At 36.0% G+C, this 18,384-nt stretch overlaps 2 protein-coding genes across 2 annotated transcripts; both read right to left on the reverse strand.

The window, feature by feature from the left end:
• Positions 1–190: 190 nt before the first annotated feature.
• LOC141612289 (putative glycosyltransferase At5g25310) lies at positions 191–5,408 on the reverse strand. Its single transcript, XM_074431028.1, has 4 exons — positions 5,104–5,408; positions 3,980–4,158; positions 1,448–1,799; positions 191–1,032 (listed from the first exon to the last, which is right to left on the reverse strand). Exons 1-4 carry the CDS (start codon positions 5,335–5,337, stop codon positions 367–369), a joined length of 1,431 nt encoding a protein of 476 aa, XP_074287129.1. The 5' UTR covers positions 5,338–5,408; the 3' UTR covers positions 191–366.
• Positions 5,409–9,484: 4,076 nt separating this feature from the next.
• Positions 9,485–15,220, reverse strand: LOC141612292 (RNA-dependent RNA polymerase 6). Its single transcript, XM_074431030.1, has 3 exons — positions 15,082–15,220; positions 11,454–14,247; positions 9,485–10,592 (listed from the first exon to the last, which is right to left on the reverse strand). The coding sequence occupies exons 2-3, from the start codon at positions 14,166–14,168 to the stop codon at positions 9,702–9,704; spliced, it is 3,606 nt and encodes a 1,201-aa protein (XP_074287131.1). The 5' UTR covers positions 14,169–14,247; positions 15,082–15,220; the 3' UTR covers positions 9,485–9,701.
• Positions 15,221–18,384: the final 3,164 nt, after the last annotated feature.

Below are 18,384 nucleotides of genomic sequence, written 5' to 3' on the forward strand. Positions count from 1 at the left end.
TAGAATTGGTCACGTGCTAATACGAGTACTGCGCAAGTCAACTGTTAACATTAAATGTACAAGTAATTAATTAATGACAATCTTCAGATAACGTCGGTAACAATCAAATTTTTTTTTTTTTTTTTATCATTTCTTTACATTTCTACGAGCAATTCTAAGTTACATCTCACATCGTAATTCGTAAACCTTAACAAATAAGAAAATTATAAAATTAATTAGCGTATAGATGAAATCATTTTAGTAAACTGGTCATTCCGATTTCAGACTAACTAACTATACATGTAGATGAACGTAAAAATTCCGTCGATTTTACTATACGGCGCCCTATACCCCTATGAATCTACAAGAAGTAGGACGGAAAAATATTTACTCAGGTTTCAGATTCAGCCTCCTGAGCCAAATTGAGTGAAGGATCATATGAAACACATCAAACCTTTTTGCGGGTCTGTTTAGAATAAAATGCTTTCTGACAGCTCGAATCCCTTTAATCAAACTTGCGTACTTCTCGTCTGAAACCGCTGTTAAAATCTCCTTCAATCTCGGTATATCTTCAACCTCAACTTGTATAGAAAACGCGTCCCATTTGAGGACATCACTGAATGGCAACACATAGTTTTTAGACAAAATAACTGGTACGCATTCTGCGTAAATGGCCTCGACAAGTCGTGGGCTAGCCACTTCGTGACCACTAGGACAGAGGCAGAACTTAGACTGAAGCATTAAACTGTAGTAGTCTGCATCTTTAGGAAGGTACTCATGGACTTGGATATCCGGATCCTGGCTCTTCCAGTGTTTAAGTAGAATTGGGCGAATTGGACCATGGAGCCCACCTGCGAAAAAGGCGAGTTTTGGGCGAGGAGTGGTAGATTGGGGGACTGATAGTAGCTTCGGAGAAATGTTGCCATCATAGAGGTGGATTTCTGGTAAACTCACATCCTTTTGTGGGTTAAAACCCTCGGAAGAATTGGCATTGCAGAGGACCCTGATTGATTTATTGTACAGATTTGAATTACCCTGAGATGCATGAGGACCCTGCAAGGAAAAATAATAAATTTAATCAGATGTGTGGTTTTCTATTGAATGCTTCCAAGGGATAAAACAGTAGGAACCCTGTCTGTCATGTACTGACTGCATTGGGCAAGTATTGGTTATATATCACAGCGAGCTGTTTTCGAACAATCCTTTACATATCGCAAGCCACTGGTACGACAAACTGAAAATCATAGACAAATGACCTGATAGCTGGATACAATGGCTGGTTAATGGTTTTACGTAGGGGATTTGTCCCTGCAGACGTTTTAAATTCATATACATTTCACTGCATGATTTATGACTTTGCCCTCGACTCAATAGCTAATCGGCTAATATTTCAGACCTTGGGTCTCATGATGCCTGAAAAACAGTACATATAATAACAGAGGCAAATTGAGGAGAAAAAGAAGTATACCCAATCATGACAAGCAAGCATGAAGTGATCAGAGCCCTGTGTTCTATTCCAGAATGGATACTTGGTGGAAATAACATCAACATAATCTGAGACAAACTGTTTTAAAGGGGTGACATTGTAAGTCATGGGCTTGTAAAGGTACTTGACCATCCTTGTAACACTGAAGGGCATGAAGTAAACATGGGCATGACTCGGGTCTCTGGTTCGAAATTGACCTGCCCCATGCTCAATCTCATGGATAAATCTCCCCTCAATTGTGTAGATGTCCTTGCATGGACCGTCGTGCACAATTGGTAGCTCGCCCTCATCGTATACATACACTTTCAGCCTACGCTCCATTTCTAAGTAACTCCTGTAAAAAAGGCGGTGCCAATTGTCAGTTCTTCCTGGAAAATGTATATGAACATTCAGGATTGATTCGAACACTATACATGATACTGTCTGTAACAGAGAAGAACAGCTAATTAGTCACGCTCGTCATACAAGAAACACAGAATTGCTAATAACAATCATGAATAAGTCTCCGATTGACTTTAGACAGTCTCAAAAATGCGTGTTTCTGATAGTAATTGGAACAAGACGTTTTCTCTTGAAAGCAAACTACCATTGCCAATGTAAAATGCGGCGAACAAATTAATTTACCAAAAATGTACATAGGGCCTTTTGAAGGACTGTTTAATTGATCTCGCTCTAGTGTTGAATGATGGTTTAAATTAATTATGACGACTTCATCATTAAGCTTAATAGTGACTGATCAATTTCATGGACGGCTTTTCCTAAATAATACGAGTAACAAAATAGGCAGTAATACGAAGTACTCCGTAACCAATTACCCTAAAGACACCTATGTATAACGAGGTAAGTGATTAAATGTACGCAATTTTGTCCCTACGCGAATTGATGGGCATTACCCAAAACCCATGGTAACCTGAATTGATGGGCACTAGCCTGCCATTATACCTCATGATGTGTTTATAAGAAGACTCTAATACACACAAATATTTACATGATGATTCTCTTAAAGGAGGAAAGATGATGGAAGGCTCTTGGTGACTTCTAAGCAAAGTAGTCCTCAAAAAAGGTTAATTTTTCCCAAGGTAATCCAAAACAAGTGCAAAATAAGTAACTTTCAACAAGGACCTTAGGGTGCCCATGTAAATATGTAATGTGGTCCTATATATGTCCCTATTAAAGTCTTACTAATGCACATACAATGTCATGAATCCGACATGCCATTACTTTTAATTTTACAGTTGATGCTGAGTTTTAATCATTTGCCTGCGTTTTTCAACTAACATGTGATATGCGCCTCTTCTAGCTACGATTGTGACTAAGTAGCACATTTGAGCTATGAGTCTATGACAGTTATTCTTGCTTGTGACGAAAAAGGGCTTGTGATATCTCACAACCATCTTTCCTTTTTGTCATTATTTAAAACGGTTGTAAAAAGTCGCAAACTTGTGACGTGTCACAAATGAGAATTTGTCAATAAATAAAAGCGGTATTATAAGAAAAACACTTTATTTGTCTAAAAAGCTTATGTAAATTTATGCAAATGTTATGTGACTAAATGAGATAACGCAAATTCCTGTTTAATACGGGCATATTCGTCTTAAACTTATTGGTTCAAATAAATAAATGAGACAAAATAGAATGCTTACAGACGAGCAAAAATTTTGTCTCATCTATCTAAATGAGTTAAAATATCGGAGTAATATGTTTTAAACGAAAGACTCTTATATTCGTCTTAAAGAGCCCAACAAAGTGGAAAATTTGTGAGCATGCATACTCACTTGAATTCATGTACACAAGCTCAAGAACGTCAATTTTTACCTAGCTAGGGGACTTCATAGTTCCCACTTAAATCGCAACATTTTGATGAAAAGTAGAACTACACACGCTAGTAGTGGTTACCTTCATAGTTTTCAATATATGCCGCCACACTAACACGTGACTGAGTCATAAAGATTTTGGAGTTTAATACAACCATATTTTATAGCATTTTAAGGCAATATTCATCACATTTAGCGAGATTAGGCCACGACAACCAATATTGCGACCATGATCATGACCAAAACTGATGATTAATACTATGCTTATTATAGTTCACGGATGGAGTAAATCAATTCTATTTTCGAAAATTTGAAGGTACGAAATGGGAGATTCAAAATCAGTTTTGATTTGTCAAACACTACCTAAAACCGAATGCTAACATTGTTTAAGAACTACATTACCGACATAGAGAAATTCTTGTTTATTACCGCGTTGTACTTGTATAAGTATACGACGGTCTAATCCTATGTAATATACAACGTTGTTTATCACTATTATTAAATGAGTTGTAGTAGGCGATCATGTTATACGACATTTTATTCTTATAACAGATGTTAATGTTAAGCTATTTAACCAATGATGAGGACTAATAAAAGCCAAAAAAAGTCTCTTAAATTAAACAAAATAAATCAAAGCAAAATAGCAAATATGACGAAATAATCAAATTTAACGAGACGAAAGAAAGAGAGAGTTAATTACTGGTAAAAGGCCCGGGGGTTATGATACACGAAGGAGTTGGAATCAACAGTATTGACACTTAACGATCTGTTAGGTGAACTCGAAGCGACCGCTCTCCGTATTGCCGCTCTTGCTCTCGCCATTCCTTCTTCTACTTCTCCCTTCCTAATTATTCTCTTCACTTTCTTCTTGCCTTTTTCCTAAATTACAATACATAAAACCGTCTTATACAAATATTCTCAATTGTACGGAGTATCGCAAACATAGTTAACCGGAATTAAAAGAAGAAGAAACTAGTTAGATGAGTACATTAGCGGTTAATGGAATTTAAAAAGTATTCTCAATATTGTTGGCGCGAAAAATTAGTACGCCTAATTAAACGGCGATTTCAATTGTTCAAAAATCAATGCATGTTACATTGAATTTAAGTCCAAATTTTACCAAAAATTCAGTGACGTATAATTCAAGATTAGTTTTTATTTAAATCGATGATTAATAAATGAAGATATAGTATCATTAAATTCTGGAGCGATTAATAATATTCATCATTATATGCTCCAGAAATTCATGAATGCTTCGAAAATTGTCGAATTATAATTCATCAATCGCAAACAACGAGATAAATTTAATTCTCAAAAAAAGTAGATTATAATTCAGACAATAGTTTTAAAGTCAATGTGGAAAATTAAATTGCCGTTTTAGTTACGTTTCGACTGTTATTATTCCAAAAACAACTACACAAGACAGTTCAATTTGCGTAACAATTCAACAGAGGTATCAAACATTGAATTCAACAACACTTAATTTAAAAGAAAATCGCGATTCCGATTTCCGAAGCTAAAAATTGTACTGTAGTAAGCTTTCAAATTCGAAATAACAACAAAAAATTGATACAACTCCAGAATTATAGATGATCATGAATTTTTAGAAACTGTGATTTCGAAGCTTAAAAAATCAAGTTTAATTAATGCTGTAAGAAATTGTAGCTATCAAATTCATAATAACATCAAGAAATCAAACGAAACGCGATTTTGGAAGCTATATATAATTCATCAAGTTTTAGCTAATATTGTTTAAATTTGAAATTCAGCGACATAAAACTTCTAATAATTCAGGAGAACTTTTAAGTGATAGTACGCAAGTACCAGAGATGAGCTGGAAACGGAAGCAACGCTATGCAATCGAACGACCGGAACAACGGGGAATTGAAGAAGCGTAGTTGTTGAATGATTAAAGCTCGAAACTAGGACGACAGTTTCATTGCCGTTGTTTCGGAAAGTTAGCGTGGCGATGAAGAAGAAGAAAGTGAGGAGTAATGTAACAGTTGTGATAGTCGTCGAAGTAACTGATTTAAATATTTTCTGTTGCCAGTTTTCCATCTTCGTTTACGATATATTGCGGAAACGATGGCGGAGTATTGGCAGAGTTATTAGTTATATAAGGGTAAGATATACGGAGTAATAAGGACAAGATGATTTCCCCGACGTTAGAATGGAGTATTTATAGCGCACCAAAAAAGAAGAACGTGGTATTTATTTTCTTTATAATAAGGATACGAAGTATTTATTTAATTATTTTATACTCTCTCCCATTCAAATCAAAGGTTATATTTGACTTTTTGGTACTATTCATGATTGTAAAGAATCTTTGATATTACTAGTAATCTATAAGATAAAACATAGTCATGCGAGATCTTGTTTGATTCATCGGTCATAAATGCTATAAGAATATCAAGTTTTTATAATTTTTAATAATGTGTAAGTAAAGATATTCACGTGGCAAAACGCGTCTCAACAAGCGTAATAAAGTTAAATGTAACCTTTGATTTGGATGTGAGGGAGTAATTTGAAACTTATAAAATTTTGGGTGCTGGGCTACTGATGGTAGAAGTTGGATTAGCTTAGTTAGTACTGTAAGTCTGTAACCATTTTAATCATAAACTTTTTTATTGTTTGTTTGATTTTAATTAACCGTAAATATGTTAAGGGGTCGTTTGGTCTGAAGTATTAGAATGGTATGGAATGGATTATGATACCATAGTGGTATGAAGTTAGAACCCCATACTTACTCATGATTGTTTGGTTCGACCCTGAAATGGGTATAGAGGTAGTAATAATATGAAATGGAGTTAAAAACTTGAATGGAACATGGGTATGAGATTCCAATGGGTTGGAATGGAGTTAGAATCCATTGGGTATCTAACTCCATCCCAAAAACCTCCAACCAAACACTAAAATAAATTGAATCCATTCCAAGTAATTCCAAAAGCTCCAACTAAACACCCCAGTTATGACGGTAACCATTAACCATATATTTATATAGTACAGCTTGTATCTCGTTAGAGTTGGTTGATTTAAATAGTAAGATAAAATTATTCTCATTTCTTAAATACTTTCTCGTTTTGGCCATTTGTTTACCTTTTCCATTTCACAAATTCTCATTTAATACGGACACTATCTTAAGCTTAAGACAGGTCAAATACATACCACATCACATGGTAAATTGAATAGGAAAAGCCAAATTTTCTGTCTTTATTACCAAGTTGTAGTATTTGACCCATTTTAAGCTTAAGACGGATAGTACCCGTCTTAAGCAAGACCTACTGTTTCCATTTTGGGTATCCTAGTCAATTGTTTACCCTTCTATTTTGGGAATACTAGCGCTTTTAATGAAAATTTTGATCCTCCACACATAATTTGGTCCATTTGTCATTAAATAATTAACCGTTAAAACCAAAATGTATAAACAAATGACCGGGACGGATGAAGTGTAATTTTAAGTTTGATTTTTTCTTGTATTTAGATGATCCAAGGAAAGATGGTGAATAGTAAGGCAAAGATGTGAAATAAACATACTCAAGTGTGAGTAATTTAGAAGCAGATACGAAGTAGTATTTATTCTTTTAGTCTACTTGAATCATGATTAGATTACCTAATCTAAAAGACACTCCAGTATATATGCTTATGCTTTTCTTTTTGCTTCGGACATAGCACATAGGTCAGTTCGTTCTCCCTTACTAGACATAAATAAAAAGTTCACCGTTACAATAATGATAACTTATTCTACACGTACATACGTGTAACCCAATCAACCAAGATGTTCAAGATTAAGCTTTTGCATGTAGCCTTAGTTGTTTTTGTTTCTTGCACCTGTGGAATTAAGATTTGAACTCCGTAATTTACGGGGATGAATAATTATTTTTGTAGTATAGAGGAAATTTAAAGAAATCGAAAATTTAACTAAAAATTTTGAAATTTTCATTTCTCATGGACGAGCACCCCGCCCATTAGAGCCGGTTTTGACTTTTGAGGGTCGTTTATAGGGCGGCAGTCTAGGGTTCAAGCTTAAAAGATGCTCAATCGTCTAGATTTTTTTTTTCGATTACACATTTGTATATTTTCACAAATTGGTATATGGGACCATTTAATATGACTAGCCCAATAAACAAAACAAAAACCCAGTTAATACTCACTTTACATCTTATTGTTCTACCCATTTACTTTATATACGGTTTCCTAGACGGTACTTTGACCATCTTTTTATTCATTTATATGTATTTTTTTTGGGGATGAAAATAAAAAAATTTAAAAGAGTTTTATAACAAAGTTAACCATGTAAATATCATGTTATAAAATATTATATTTTTATACTTTATTAATGGTCAAAGTTTCTAAAAGTTGACCTCTAAAAAAACAAATAGGTAGAACAATAAGATGCGGAGGGAATATAAGACTAGCCTGAATGACCACATATAAGTCGTTTAGACTAATTTAGCTTTAATCTTTAGACCAAATAACCAACATCACATTTCAGAATTAAAACGAATCTTGATCCACATTTCCACCCACTAGCAGGTCAAATGCAATGTCAACTTTGCCCATTTAAAACGTTGGGATTTCATTTTACGAGGTACAAATATGTAAACCTGGTAAATGAGGTTACTCGGATTAGGTTCGGTTTGGGTCATTTTCAGGTCAATAATTATCGAGTTATTTATCAGATCGGGTCATTTGGGTTTAGGCCGTTTTGGTCATTTCGGGTCAATATTTTTCTTAAAACTTGTCAATTCGGGTCATTTTTTGTCTATTGGGTTATTTCGGATCACTCCAAATCGTGTAATTTCGATTCGGGTGACTTTTGGGTCGGGGCAAGTAAGGATTACACTTTTTGGGTCATGGGTAAGTCTTACCATGTCGGGTCATTCGGATCGGATTAGCTTTAGCAAGTAAAGTCTACAAGTATGGACCAAAATGGGTTGATGAACCATCTTGTACTGCACTTCACACAAAACATGCAAAGTTGCACATGAATTTATAGGGAAGTCTTCGTTAGGCGGTATGGCAATGCTAACAATGCTAATGCCTACCACAAGAATTTCGTAGACATGCAGGGCGATATGGTGCTCTAGGAATTTAGGACCATTCTCTAACATGAAATAAATTGGTCACACAACAAATTCTAGTACTCACAAATTATTGACGGAGTATTAAGATTCTTTGTACAAACACAAATTAACAAGCATTTACTTGGGAGGAAAAGTAAAATACATTTTCGGCGTGAAATACTACTTATAACGCTATGTTAATATATGTTCTTTCTGGAAAATTATCCGATAATCTTTACACCAAATTACTGTTAAGTCTGTTACGGAGTGTTACCCCATGAGAAATCGGCATATACTAAAGGAGAATAAGTAAAAAACAATTTCGGGGTGAAAATTCTACTTTTAACGTTAGATGTTCTTTCTGGAAAATTATCTGATAATCTTTATACCACATTACTGTTAGTGTTACCCCATGAGAAATCGGCATATAATGATAAATACAGCCCTAAGGGCTGTATTTAAGGTTCCAAAAAAGGAATGAAAACCTTAAATCAAGCATTAATGACATCAATTTACGCGTTATTGTGTCATAAATTCCTAATTTAATTCCATTTTGGGAAGTAATTTAGTTCTTAAATTTATCATTACCGTATACTAAAAGCAAAAATAAATTTAAGACCGTTTCACATGAAAATTTGTGTTGTCACCCTCTTATAAAAACACTATACCTTAGTAATTCGATTTAGAAAAGTCGGGAAAGTTGCAAAAATATAAAAACATCAGGCTGGTATAAAACCACTTGGAAACAAAGAATTGCAATCGGGGAGGCCAGAAATACTCCCTCAGTCAAAACAAATTGTTCATGTTATACACCACAACACCACATCTTTGCTCTTCATTTCTCTCATCGACTTTTTAAGAGCTCCGAGGCACATAGGTTATGTAAAAAGCTCTACAGTATGTTGCAAGTAAAAACATGTTTAAAAACGGAAAACAAAGAATTAACCGAGACATAAAAAAAATGCCAAGAATACCGAGACAAAAGGAGTGCCAAGTTATTTATAGTAGGTAGGTAGTTTACGTAGTCATACCATGGGATACTTCAAACCAAGTCGGACTAACACGGGTTAAAGCAGACCCACTAAGACATGCCTTGCCTAAAATAAAGTGTCAACTAAAAAAACAAGATGAAAACTCAAGACTTTAAGATCACAAAGTCATCTGCAATAGAAGAGTAGCATTTCAATTCAAACAAACAAGTCACCTGCCATGATGACCTTCTTAGACAGTAAGATCACAAATTAAGGTTGAATTATAGTATTAAAAAGTAGACAGGAAAAGAAAAAACAACTTACTAGCAAAAATATAATTGGCAGAGCGGCCTTGCAGCCGGATCATAATCGACAAACATCACACGAGCTACGATAGCTCCAACCTCTCGGCAAGGTAATTAGCGAGAGAATCTATTGGCTTGTGCAGGTGTTCACGGTCTCTCCTTCTCCCTCGTCTTACCTTAATACGAGCCAGGTAATCAGAAGGAATCCATGCAAAGCTTAGAATGGGGTCCGCATGTCTCTGCCCATCTGGGCCTTGAAGATCCATGGACCGTTTGACCCATTCAGAATGGTAACTAACCCGGTACCAAGCGGACGCCTTCTTCTCATAAACCTCATTCTTCTCTTCATCACCTAGCTCGTCAACTGAGGGGCCTAGCCTATTGAAATGTTGGCGGAATTCTCTTCTTAGACAATTGTAGGCATGCTTAAGTTTCTCTTTGAGCTCGCCAGTCTTCCTGCTACTGTATTTTGGAATGGACCATACATGCCCCGTTACAATCTCAGCTTCCTTGCTGACTTTGTACTGTGCGAGAAGACCATAAACTTGGCCCACGTAGGAGCATTTCAGGCCCCATGCCTCGCTGATGAATTCATCAGCACCCGGAACATCAAGATCTGTGTCATAGACGACATCTCGAGGACCGAAGTCCAGCTCAGAAGAGGTGAATGGTTTTTCATCATACACGTCCATAATCCGCCGGTATAATCTACCCAAGATCTTCTCGGACTTGTAACTCTGATTTTCGGGTTTTCCCATGAAGTCCGGGTACATCTTGGGTTTTAAATCATTCGGCATGGTCACAACTTTCCCCGTCTTTGGGAAGTCAACAGCTAATGCTGCTAGTTCTGCTAGTTTCAGACATTTATCATCTAGAGCCCCATAAGGACTGCTGTCAGCATGAACTACATGAGCATTGCAGATGATACCCAGGTTCTCATTTACCATGTTCTTTGTGAAAAAATCTATTATTTCCTGCAAATTCAGTAAACAAAAATATATCAGAAGAGTTGTTTAATCATACAAACCCAAATCAACATTCTGAACAAGTACAACTCATCATATTCAGCTATGTAGTTTGCACCTGCTAAAAGTACACTGCAAGTACCGGTGGTGGCTGGACAACAAGAAATTGTTTAGATTTTAAATGTTTTCGAAATCAAATTTGGGCAAACTGCGCACAACAGCTTTGTTTTACGGTGTCCCAGGAACCCATGTCACTACACATGCATCTGCCACTGGCACACGTACTCTTCTCCTCATAACTCAGCTATCTCTTTAACATAGATGAAGTATCAAGAGCAGGAATAGAAATCTGAGTTTCAATTGTTTGACACGAGTACTTGAAGACAAAATAAAGCGCACAAGCAACATAGATGGTCAGATCCAATTTTACTTCTCACTAAAATTAGCCTTTATACACTACAAACTTTCAGCATAAATTTAAAGGCTTAATGTCTATCACAGTTTGGGCACTCTCTAAATCATCAGAACGAAGGAATGGTGTCTCACGGAACTATTCTCAGATATATAGTTTGCTAAAGGACTTATAGTGATGAAAAATGTAAGATGGCACATTTTAAAATGTTTCATGACATTCTAAAAAGTATTGCATCACCAATGACCAGGAGGATTTTTGATTGCAATGACCAGTTTGAACAGAAACCAGTATAAAATGTTTGCAATGTCAAGATGGAGGCAGTACCCTGATCGTTTTAAACCAGAGAAGCCTCCTAAGTTACAACTTGCAAGATGAAATGTTAGCCTTTCTGGAAACAAGTCACCTATCAACCAAACCAGCACATGGAATAATAAGCAACTATAAAAGTTAATTACCACATGAGTAACTTGACGGTTTTGTTCTCTCACTGGAGCAGGAGTATACTCCATTGGCGGCCAGCTACGTTTGCCCGGCGGAATGAGCACGTCTTCCCAAGCAACAAAATACAGATCACCATCCAGATCACTTCCAGAAGCTTCATCTGTATGTGGTCGTTCTCCCTTTTGCGGGAAGACAACACAGTCCGTGAGATGATGTAACCCAGGTGCATCAACTGCTTCCAAAACCCGTATGTCTCCTGGATGGAGACAAGGATTTTTACCAACAATAACAATCCCCTTGACAACTTGCAAGTTCTTGGTTTCTGAAAAGCGAGGTCCGTGCTTGGAGAAGCAATTTTCAAGGCATGGATAGGAGACTTGAACAAAGCATTGACCCTGTTCAAGAACACCCAACTCGTCTAGGCACCCCATCAACCACCTGCCAGACGGGACAAAGATTCGGGACTTCTCTCTTAGATCTGCCAGTTGTGCTGCCCTTATACATGTGAGCATGCTCCTTAGATGGGGTTCCGTTTGTGGTCGGAAACCCGCGCTCAACATGATGGCGCCCGTGTTGCCTTCATCAGCACAAGATGCTGTCAATATATCGAATGCTACGTCAGCATCCTCGATCATCTTGTCAAGATTGGAAACCATAGCCTCCTGCATTTTCCAAAAAATGTTGGCTGGAACCCCCAATGCTGACAGCAATAATATTATTTGCCTGTTCAAAAAGCCTGGCTGAAATCTGGTCCATGAACAAACTTCCACAATTTTGTGTTCTGATTGGAACTTATTCATGCTTGGCCTAAGATGAAGTTTGATTTTATCGTCTTTTGTTGGCCAGCAAGCAACAACACCTTTACAGCCAGCAAATCGAATCTGATATGCACAGGGTGGGTTGTCTGTCAATTGCAACTTTGCTGCAACTTGCATGGCAAGATCTTTAGATATGATGCCTATTCCATCAGAAAAGACGTAATTGTTTCTTTTAACATCAGGATAGTCAAAGTCAACCTCACCCCGTGACACTTCAACAGTGGCATAAGTAGACGAGAAGCATTGGCCCATCCGGGCAGCACACTTGGCGACATTCCTGTTTGTGAACTTCCCCATCCAGCTTCTAATTTTAAAGACAGTTAAATTCTGATCTTCAGCAAAAAACCAAGCAGAACGATCCCTCAACTGGTTAGCCGAGAATGCTAAAAAGGTGTACTTTCGACCACATAGGTAAAAATCATCTCGGAGAATTGATTTCACCCGGTTGAATACTAATGTTCTTTGAAGAAATGAATTTTTTGTGATTATCTTTAGTATGGGAGCACCATAACATGAAAGGACACTAGAGTTCAACATTTGCAATCCTTCATCCATGAAAGTCACCCTAAGGAACCTATCGGAGACGTGGTTATACTCCCTAAGAACTCGGTTAGAGAGTTCGATTTCTGGAGGAAGACAATATGCTTTCGTCGGGGTGATTATTATTCGTCTGACTTCTACAGTGTCAGACAATTTTGTTTGGTCTCTCAGAAGCTTCGGGTTCTTCAAAAGCCATTCATGAACAAGCTTAAGCCTCTTGCAAGCATCAAAAACTGGGTGCTTATAGGAAGAGATGTGTCTTAAAGCAGCCACATTCATCTCCTTGGTTTGGCTTCTAATCACGTCAAAGAACTCGTCAGATAATTGGTGTTGGTTAAAAATCCCTTTGTGAATGACAGAATTGAGCATGAATCTCACATCAAAAGGTACATCTCTTTCATATTGCACACAGAAAAAAGGATCTAACATTGGCATCCCAAAATGCGGTTCATCATTGACCCTTAGTTTATTTATGGGGTCATCGACCGGGACTCGGTGTTCCATGAGATACTTTAAGGCCCTGTTAACACTAGGACCATTACGGGGTGGGATCACAATCCTGTATGAACTGCACCTACCTATTGAACCGCTATAAGTGAAATCTGTGGTTCTTATCCAAGGGTCATCATCATCCAAAAGATCAAAAGGGACAGTTGTATAGATATCATCATCCGCTGTTCTGTAGTATACCAATGGAGAAGACGATAGTTGTAGCAAAATAACTAAGGCTGAATAGTCAGTGTACCTTTTGACCTCAGTAATATCTCTGACAAGGAATTCAACCCTAAAATCACACTCAATCACAGCTTTTTTATTTTCACCCTTGAAAGCAAAAGCAGTTTTCTTTTTGAAAAAAAATTTGCACGTTCTGTCAAAAGGATCCACAGAAAAAGTGATACCCCGAGTGGGTCCTCTCCAGCTAACAAGCAACTCATCCCGACTAACCAAAGTTCCCACATCAAGACAAACATTAGTAAGCTTGAATGGAATTACTTCCCTTCTCCTTTGGTTCATGCGAAAAGGGTTTGTAGGACCCTTGCTAACTTGTAGAGGTTTCCCAAACAATATAAGGTCGCCACGTCCAACGGCATCTTGAACTGAGCGCACCGATTCACTACTTCCAAAGTGAACAAAAGCGTGAGGCTCTACTTTCTCATAGTCATTTGTATTAGTCAATTCTTCGACGTTTATTTGGAAGTCCGGAAATGACTCTGGAGGAGTCCATGATTTCTTCAATCTACACCTCCAAACAAGCACCCCAGTTTCTTCTTCCAAGAAATCTACCAGCTCTTTGGCAGTGATATTATTGTCAAACCCACCAAAACTGAGTTGAGTGAGCACCAACTCATGGTCATTATTTTTCGACCCCATTCTCTCTTAGAATTAGTTCTCTTAACTAGCACAAGTTATATCACTCAGAACTTTAGACAAAATCTATGCCAGGATTGTACTGCATAAACACAAAAGAAAACATTAGTTTTTTTTTTTTTTTTTTTTTTTTTTGAAATCAAGAAACCATTAGTTAATATGTAGTATTGTAGTGTAATTTCATAGTTTGCAGTTTGCACTTTCTATCATCGAAAGATTAAAAGCCCAATTTTCTCGGACATTTGAAACTTTGAAAGTGTAGATAGATATCAAAGAATATGGTGATTGCTAGCAAGATCGTTCTACACGTAAAACCGTTTTACACAAGACCAACCCGAACACAACATAGTGGGAAACAACTTACAGATAAGAAAACACACCTCATTACAACAGGGCAAAAAAAAAAACCATTAGAAACCCTAATATTTTGAATGGCCAAAATCATACAGTGAGGACAAAGCTGTTTAGGGTAATCAAAATTTCACACAGTTTCAATCTTTCACCTAAATTCTTATGTAAAAGGGTTAAATTGATGATTAATTCATAAATATGATGCAACTAAAGAACTACCCACCATTAAAAGTTCACAAAGTTTTAATCTTTCACCTAAATTCTTTTGTAAAAAGGTTAAATTGAAGATGAGTTAATAAATTTGATGCAACTACAGAACTACCCACCACTCAAAATAAAAAATAGAAATAAAGCGAAGAGATTTGCCAATCATATATGTTCAATGCTCAAATTATTAGTATAACATTCAACAAACAAATTAAACCCAGAAAAAGATCCGTAAAATTAAAGGGTAATCATACAAACATTAGAATCAAACAAAGAAAATATGGGACAATTGCAGTTAAAAACGCTTACAAATACGAGTAACTGTTAAAAAGTACTTGAACATGAAGAAATTACTAACCTTTAATGGATTGTATTGTTCTTAAGAAAGGGGATTTGGAGCAAATGTGTAGTGTAGAAGTGCAGATGAGAAGAAGATTAATCGAGGAAAAGGCTTTGAAAATTGAATAAAGTGAAGTGTACTTTTGACTGAATACACTAAGGAGGGTTTGTTTCGAGATATGCTATATCACACACCCGGTTTTACTTGTTACGCCCCCTATTTTTTCATTTATTCCTTTTATACCCTTGGACTTTAAAAACAATTTAATGTGAAAATATAATTCTCGCTTTTTAGTTTATGAATTTCGGAAACGGCTTTTAACAAAATAAAAAGCGGGGACGGTTTTGTTAAAGTATTGTTTTATAGTTATTGGATTTTGGTGATGTTATTTACACTTACTAATTATTGTATTATCGTAAATGATTTTCGTTTACGATTTCTATTATATCCAATAACCGCTTTGTCGTAAATGAGTTTTAAGACGGTTTTAAAAAAAAAAAGTAATTTAATATGTACACGTTCCTAAAAAACGTATTTTCACCCACCATCACATTTACTCAAAAAATCATTCAACTCCCTCCTTCATCATTCATCTGTAACTTTTCTATCTTCTTCTAAATCAATTTTCACATTTTTTTTTAAAAAATGTAAATTCCAAACAATCCAACAATCAACAAATCAGTGGAACTCAACACAAGTATAAGGTATGCATCTTTCTTGCTTTGATTTTGTTAATTTTGTTTTTTAATTAGATTAGAATTTTTTCAATTGAAGTTAGATTAGTTTTGTTAGGTGGAGATTAAGTTCGATTATTGTTGTTTAAAGCCAATTAGTGTTGGATAATTGGTGTTTACACCTAATTAGGATATCGTTTATGTTGTAATTTTGCTGCGTTTTTGTCATGTAATCGAAAAAAAAATTGAAAAAAATGGCCTTGTCGTGTGAAATAGACGACGCAGCCATGGAAGTGTCATGTGAAATAGACGACGCAGCCATGGCCTTGTCGTCTCATTTACACGACAGTACGAAGGATGTGTCGTGTGGTTTACACGACGGGTCCTTGGCGTTGTCTTGTGGTTTACACGACGGCTCCTTGGCCATGTCTTGTAACCCACTTGACGGCTCGTAGGCCGTGTCTTGTAACCTACACGACATGTCCAAATTTCCTTTTTTTTTTCCAAATCTTGTTTTTATCAACCCTTTTTTATTATTTAAAGATATTAAAATGTCTTGAAACAATATTATTAAATAATATTGAATTGCGGTCCATTAGCGTAATAATCATTGTTAAACTGCGAACCATGACCATTATCGGGAGTAAATAAATAATTAAAAAATACATTCTCGGGATCGTCGCTAGAATCCATTATTAGTAATGAGGTAATAATATAACAGTTATTTTTTTAAGAGAGATAAGATAGTAGGAGTAAATGAAGATGTTAGTAGAAAGTAAGAAAAAGTTAGGGTAAAGTACATTATTAAATTAATTATTATAAAAACCGTCTTCAAAATTCATTTGCGTTAAAACGATATTTAATTTTTAGTAAAATTAATTTGAAAGTCTAAGAGCAAAATAGGAATAAATGAAAAAATAGGGGGCGTAACAAGTAAAACAGGGGGCGTGATATAGTAATTTTGTTTGTTTCGTGCGGAATTAATCATTATATCCGGGTGTTATGGGTTTGGAACTTATTCCTCAATTTTTTTTTTTTTTTTTTTTTTAATGGTATGGGTAGAGGTGGTAATTGGGTCTGGGTTTGGGTTGGGTGAAGACGGGTCGGGTCATGTTGGGTTCGGGTCGTCTCGGATCAGCATACCCTTTTGGATCGGGTCGGATTCGGGTCATTACCGGGTCGGATCATTTCGGGTCAAATGAAGTGTAGGGCCGGGTCATTATCGGGTCTAGCAATTTTATCGCATTACTCCAATTTTTGACCATTAAAATTATTTTTTCGACCATTTTTTGCTTAATTAGTTCATAATTAAGTCAAAGATATCAAACTAAACATTAAATCGCTTTCAATCTGATCAATATTAAGCTTAATAATTGTCAGATTATCATTTTAGTCGGGTTGTTATCGGACCGGGTCAATATCGGGTCTGGGTCGAGTTCAGGCCAATGATCATCGAGTCGTGTCGGGTAACGAGCCGTCATAGGGTCGGGTCGGTTTCGGGTCGCAATATTTTCGGGTCCTGTCTGATCGGGTTTGCTCGGGTACGGGTCGGGTCAGACTTGACAGCACTAGTTATGGGTTTAAACCTCAATTAAGTTTAAAATGCTTATATTAAATATTGTAAATAATAATTTTCAATATTATAAAATCATGAAAATGATTATTTAATAAAATAAATATATAAAAAATTGGATTTACAATATGTTATAATTTATTTTTTTCATATTTTTGGTCTATTTAATTTGATATCCATGGGTATCAATCTCATAAACCCCCCCCCCCCCCCCCCTCCCTCCTTGGATATGAGAAACTCATACCTCGTGGCTTTGAGGAATGGGTATGAATCCTTGTATTTGTCAAACAAACACTTGGTAGGTTTGGTTCATTCCAAATTCATATCTCATACGTTTTTTCTGTGAACCAAATACCCACAAATAGGATCCTACATCCAGTTGTATAATGCTCATTATACAACTGGCTAGAATTTGAGCTAATATATAAAGAACTCGAGCTATATTTTAAGCTTATGTTTACCCGTTCCAACATTTCTTCATATTTTTAGTATAGATTTCGAGTTCTTGGCATTACATCTACTAATGGTTCAACAACATTTTAATTACATGAGATTTTGAGTCTATATAAAGTCTTTTGATTCTAATTGTAATGTAGAGTTTTTTGTTGAAAGTTTATATACAAACTAGTTTTAAGTTACTTGTATATCCTTATTGATCTGTTGCTGAACAGTATGATATTAAACATGACTTGTCAATTATATTTATCAAGGCTTCTGCAAGTTATCTAAGAAGTTGAGCTATTACCCATAATACATGTGTTATTGAACATAGACCTCGAGCTTATATAAAAAAAAATTCGAGCCATCAGTCGTTAGCCATTGACGCTCCACCTGATGCGTGACTTGCCAATTGAATTTCCCAAGGCTTTTGCAAGTCATCTAAGAAGTCGAGCTATTACACATACCAGATGCGTTATTGACAATAGAACTCGAGCTTAAATATGAAGAATTCGAGCCACCAGTCATCAATCATTGATAGTAAAAATTGATTTCGATTGAAGAAAGAGAGTTATAAAAGTTGATTAAATAAATTAGAGGGAGATGATGATTAAGTAAGGCACAATGAAAAAAGAT

Source organism: Silene latifolia, chromosome 11 (assembly GCF_048544455.1).
Source record: "Silene latifolia isolate original U9 population chromosome 11, ASM4854445v1, whole genome shotgun sequence".
NCBI lineage: Eukaryota > Viridiplantae > Streptophyta > Magnoliopsida > Caryophyllales > Caryophyllaceae > Silene > Silene latifolia.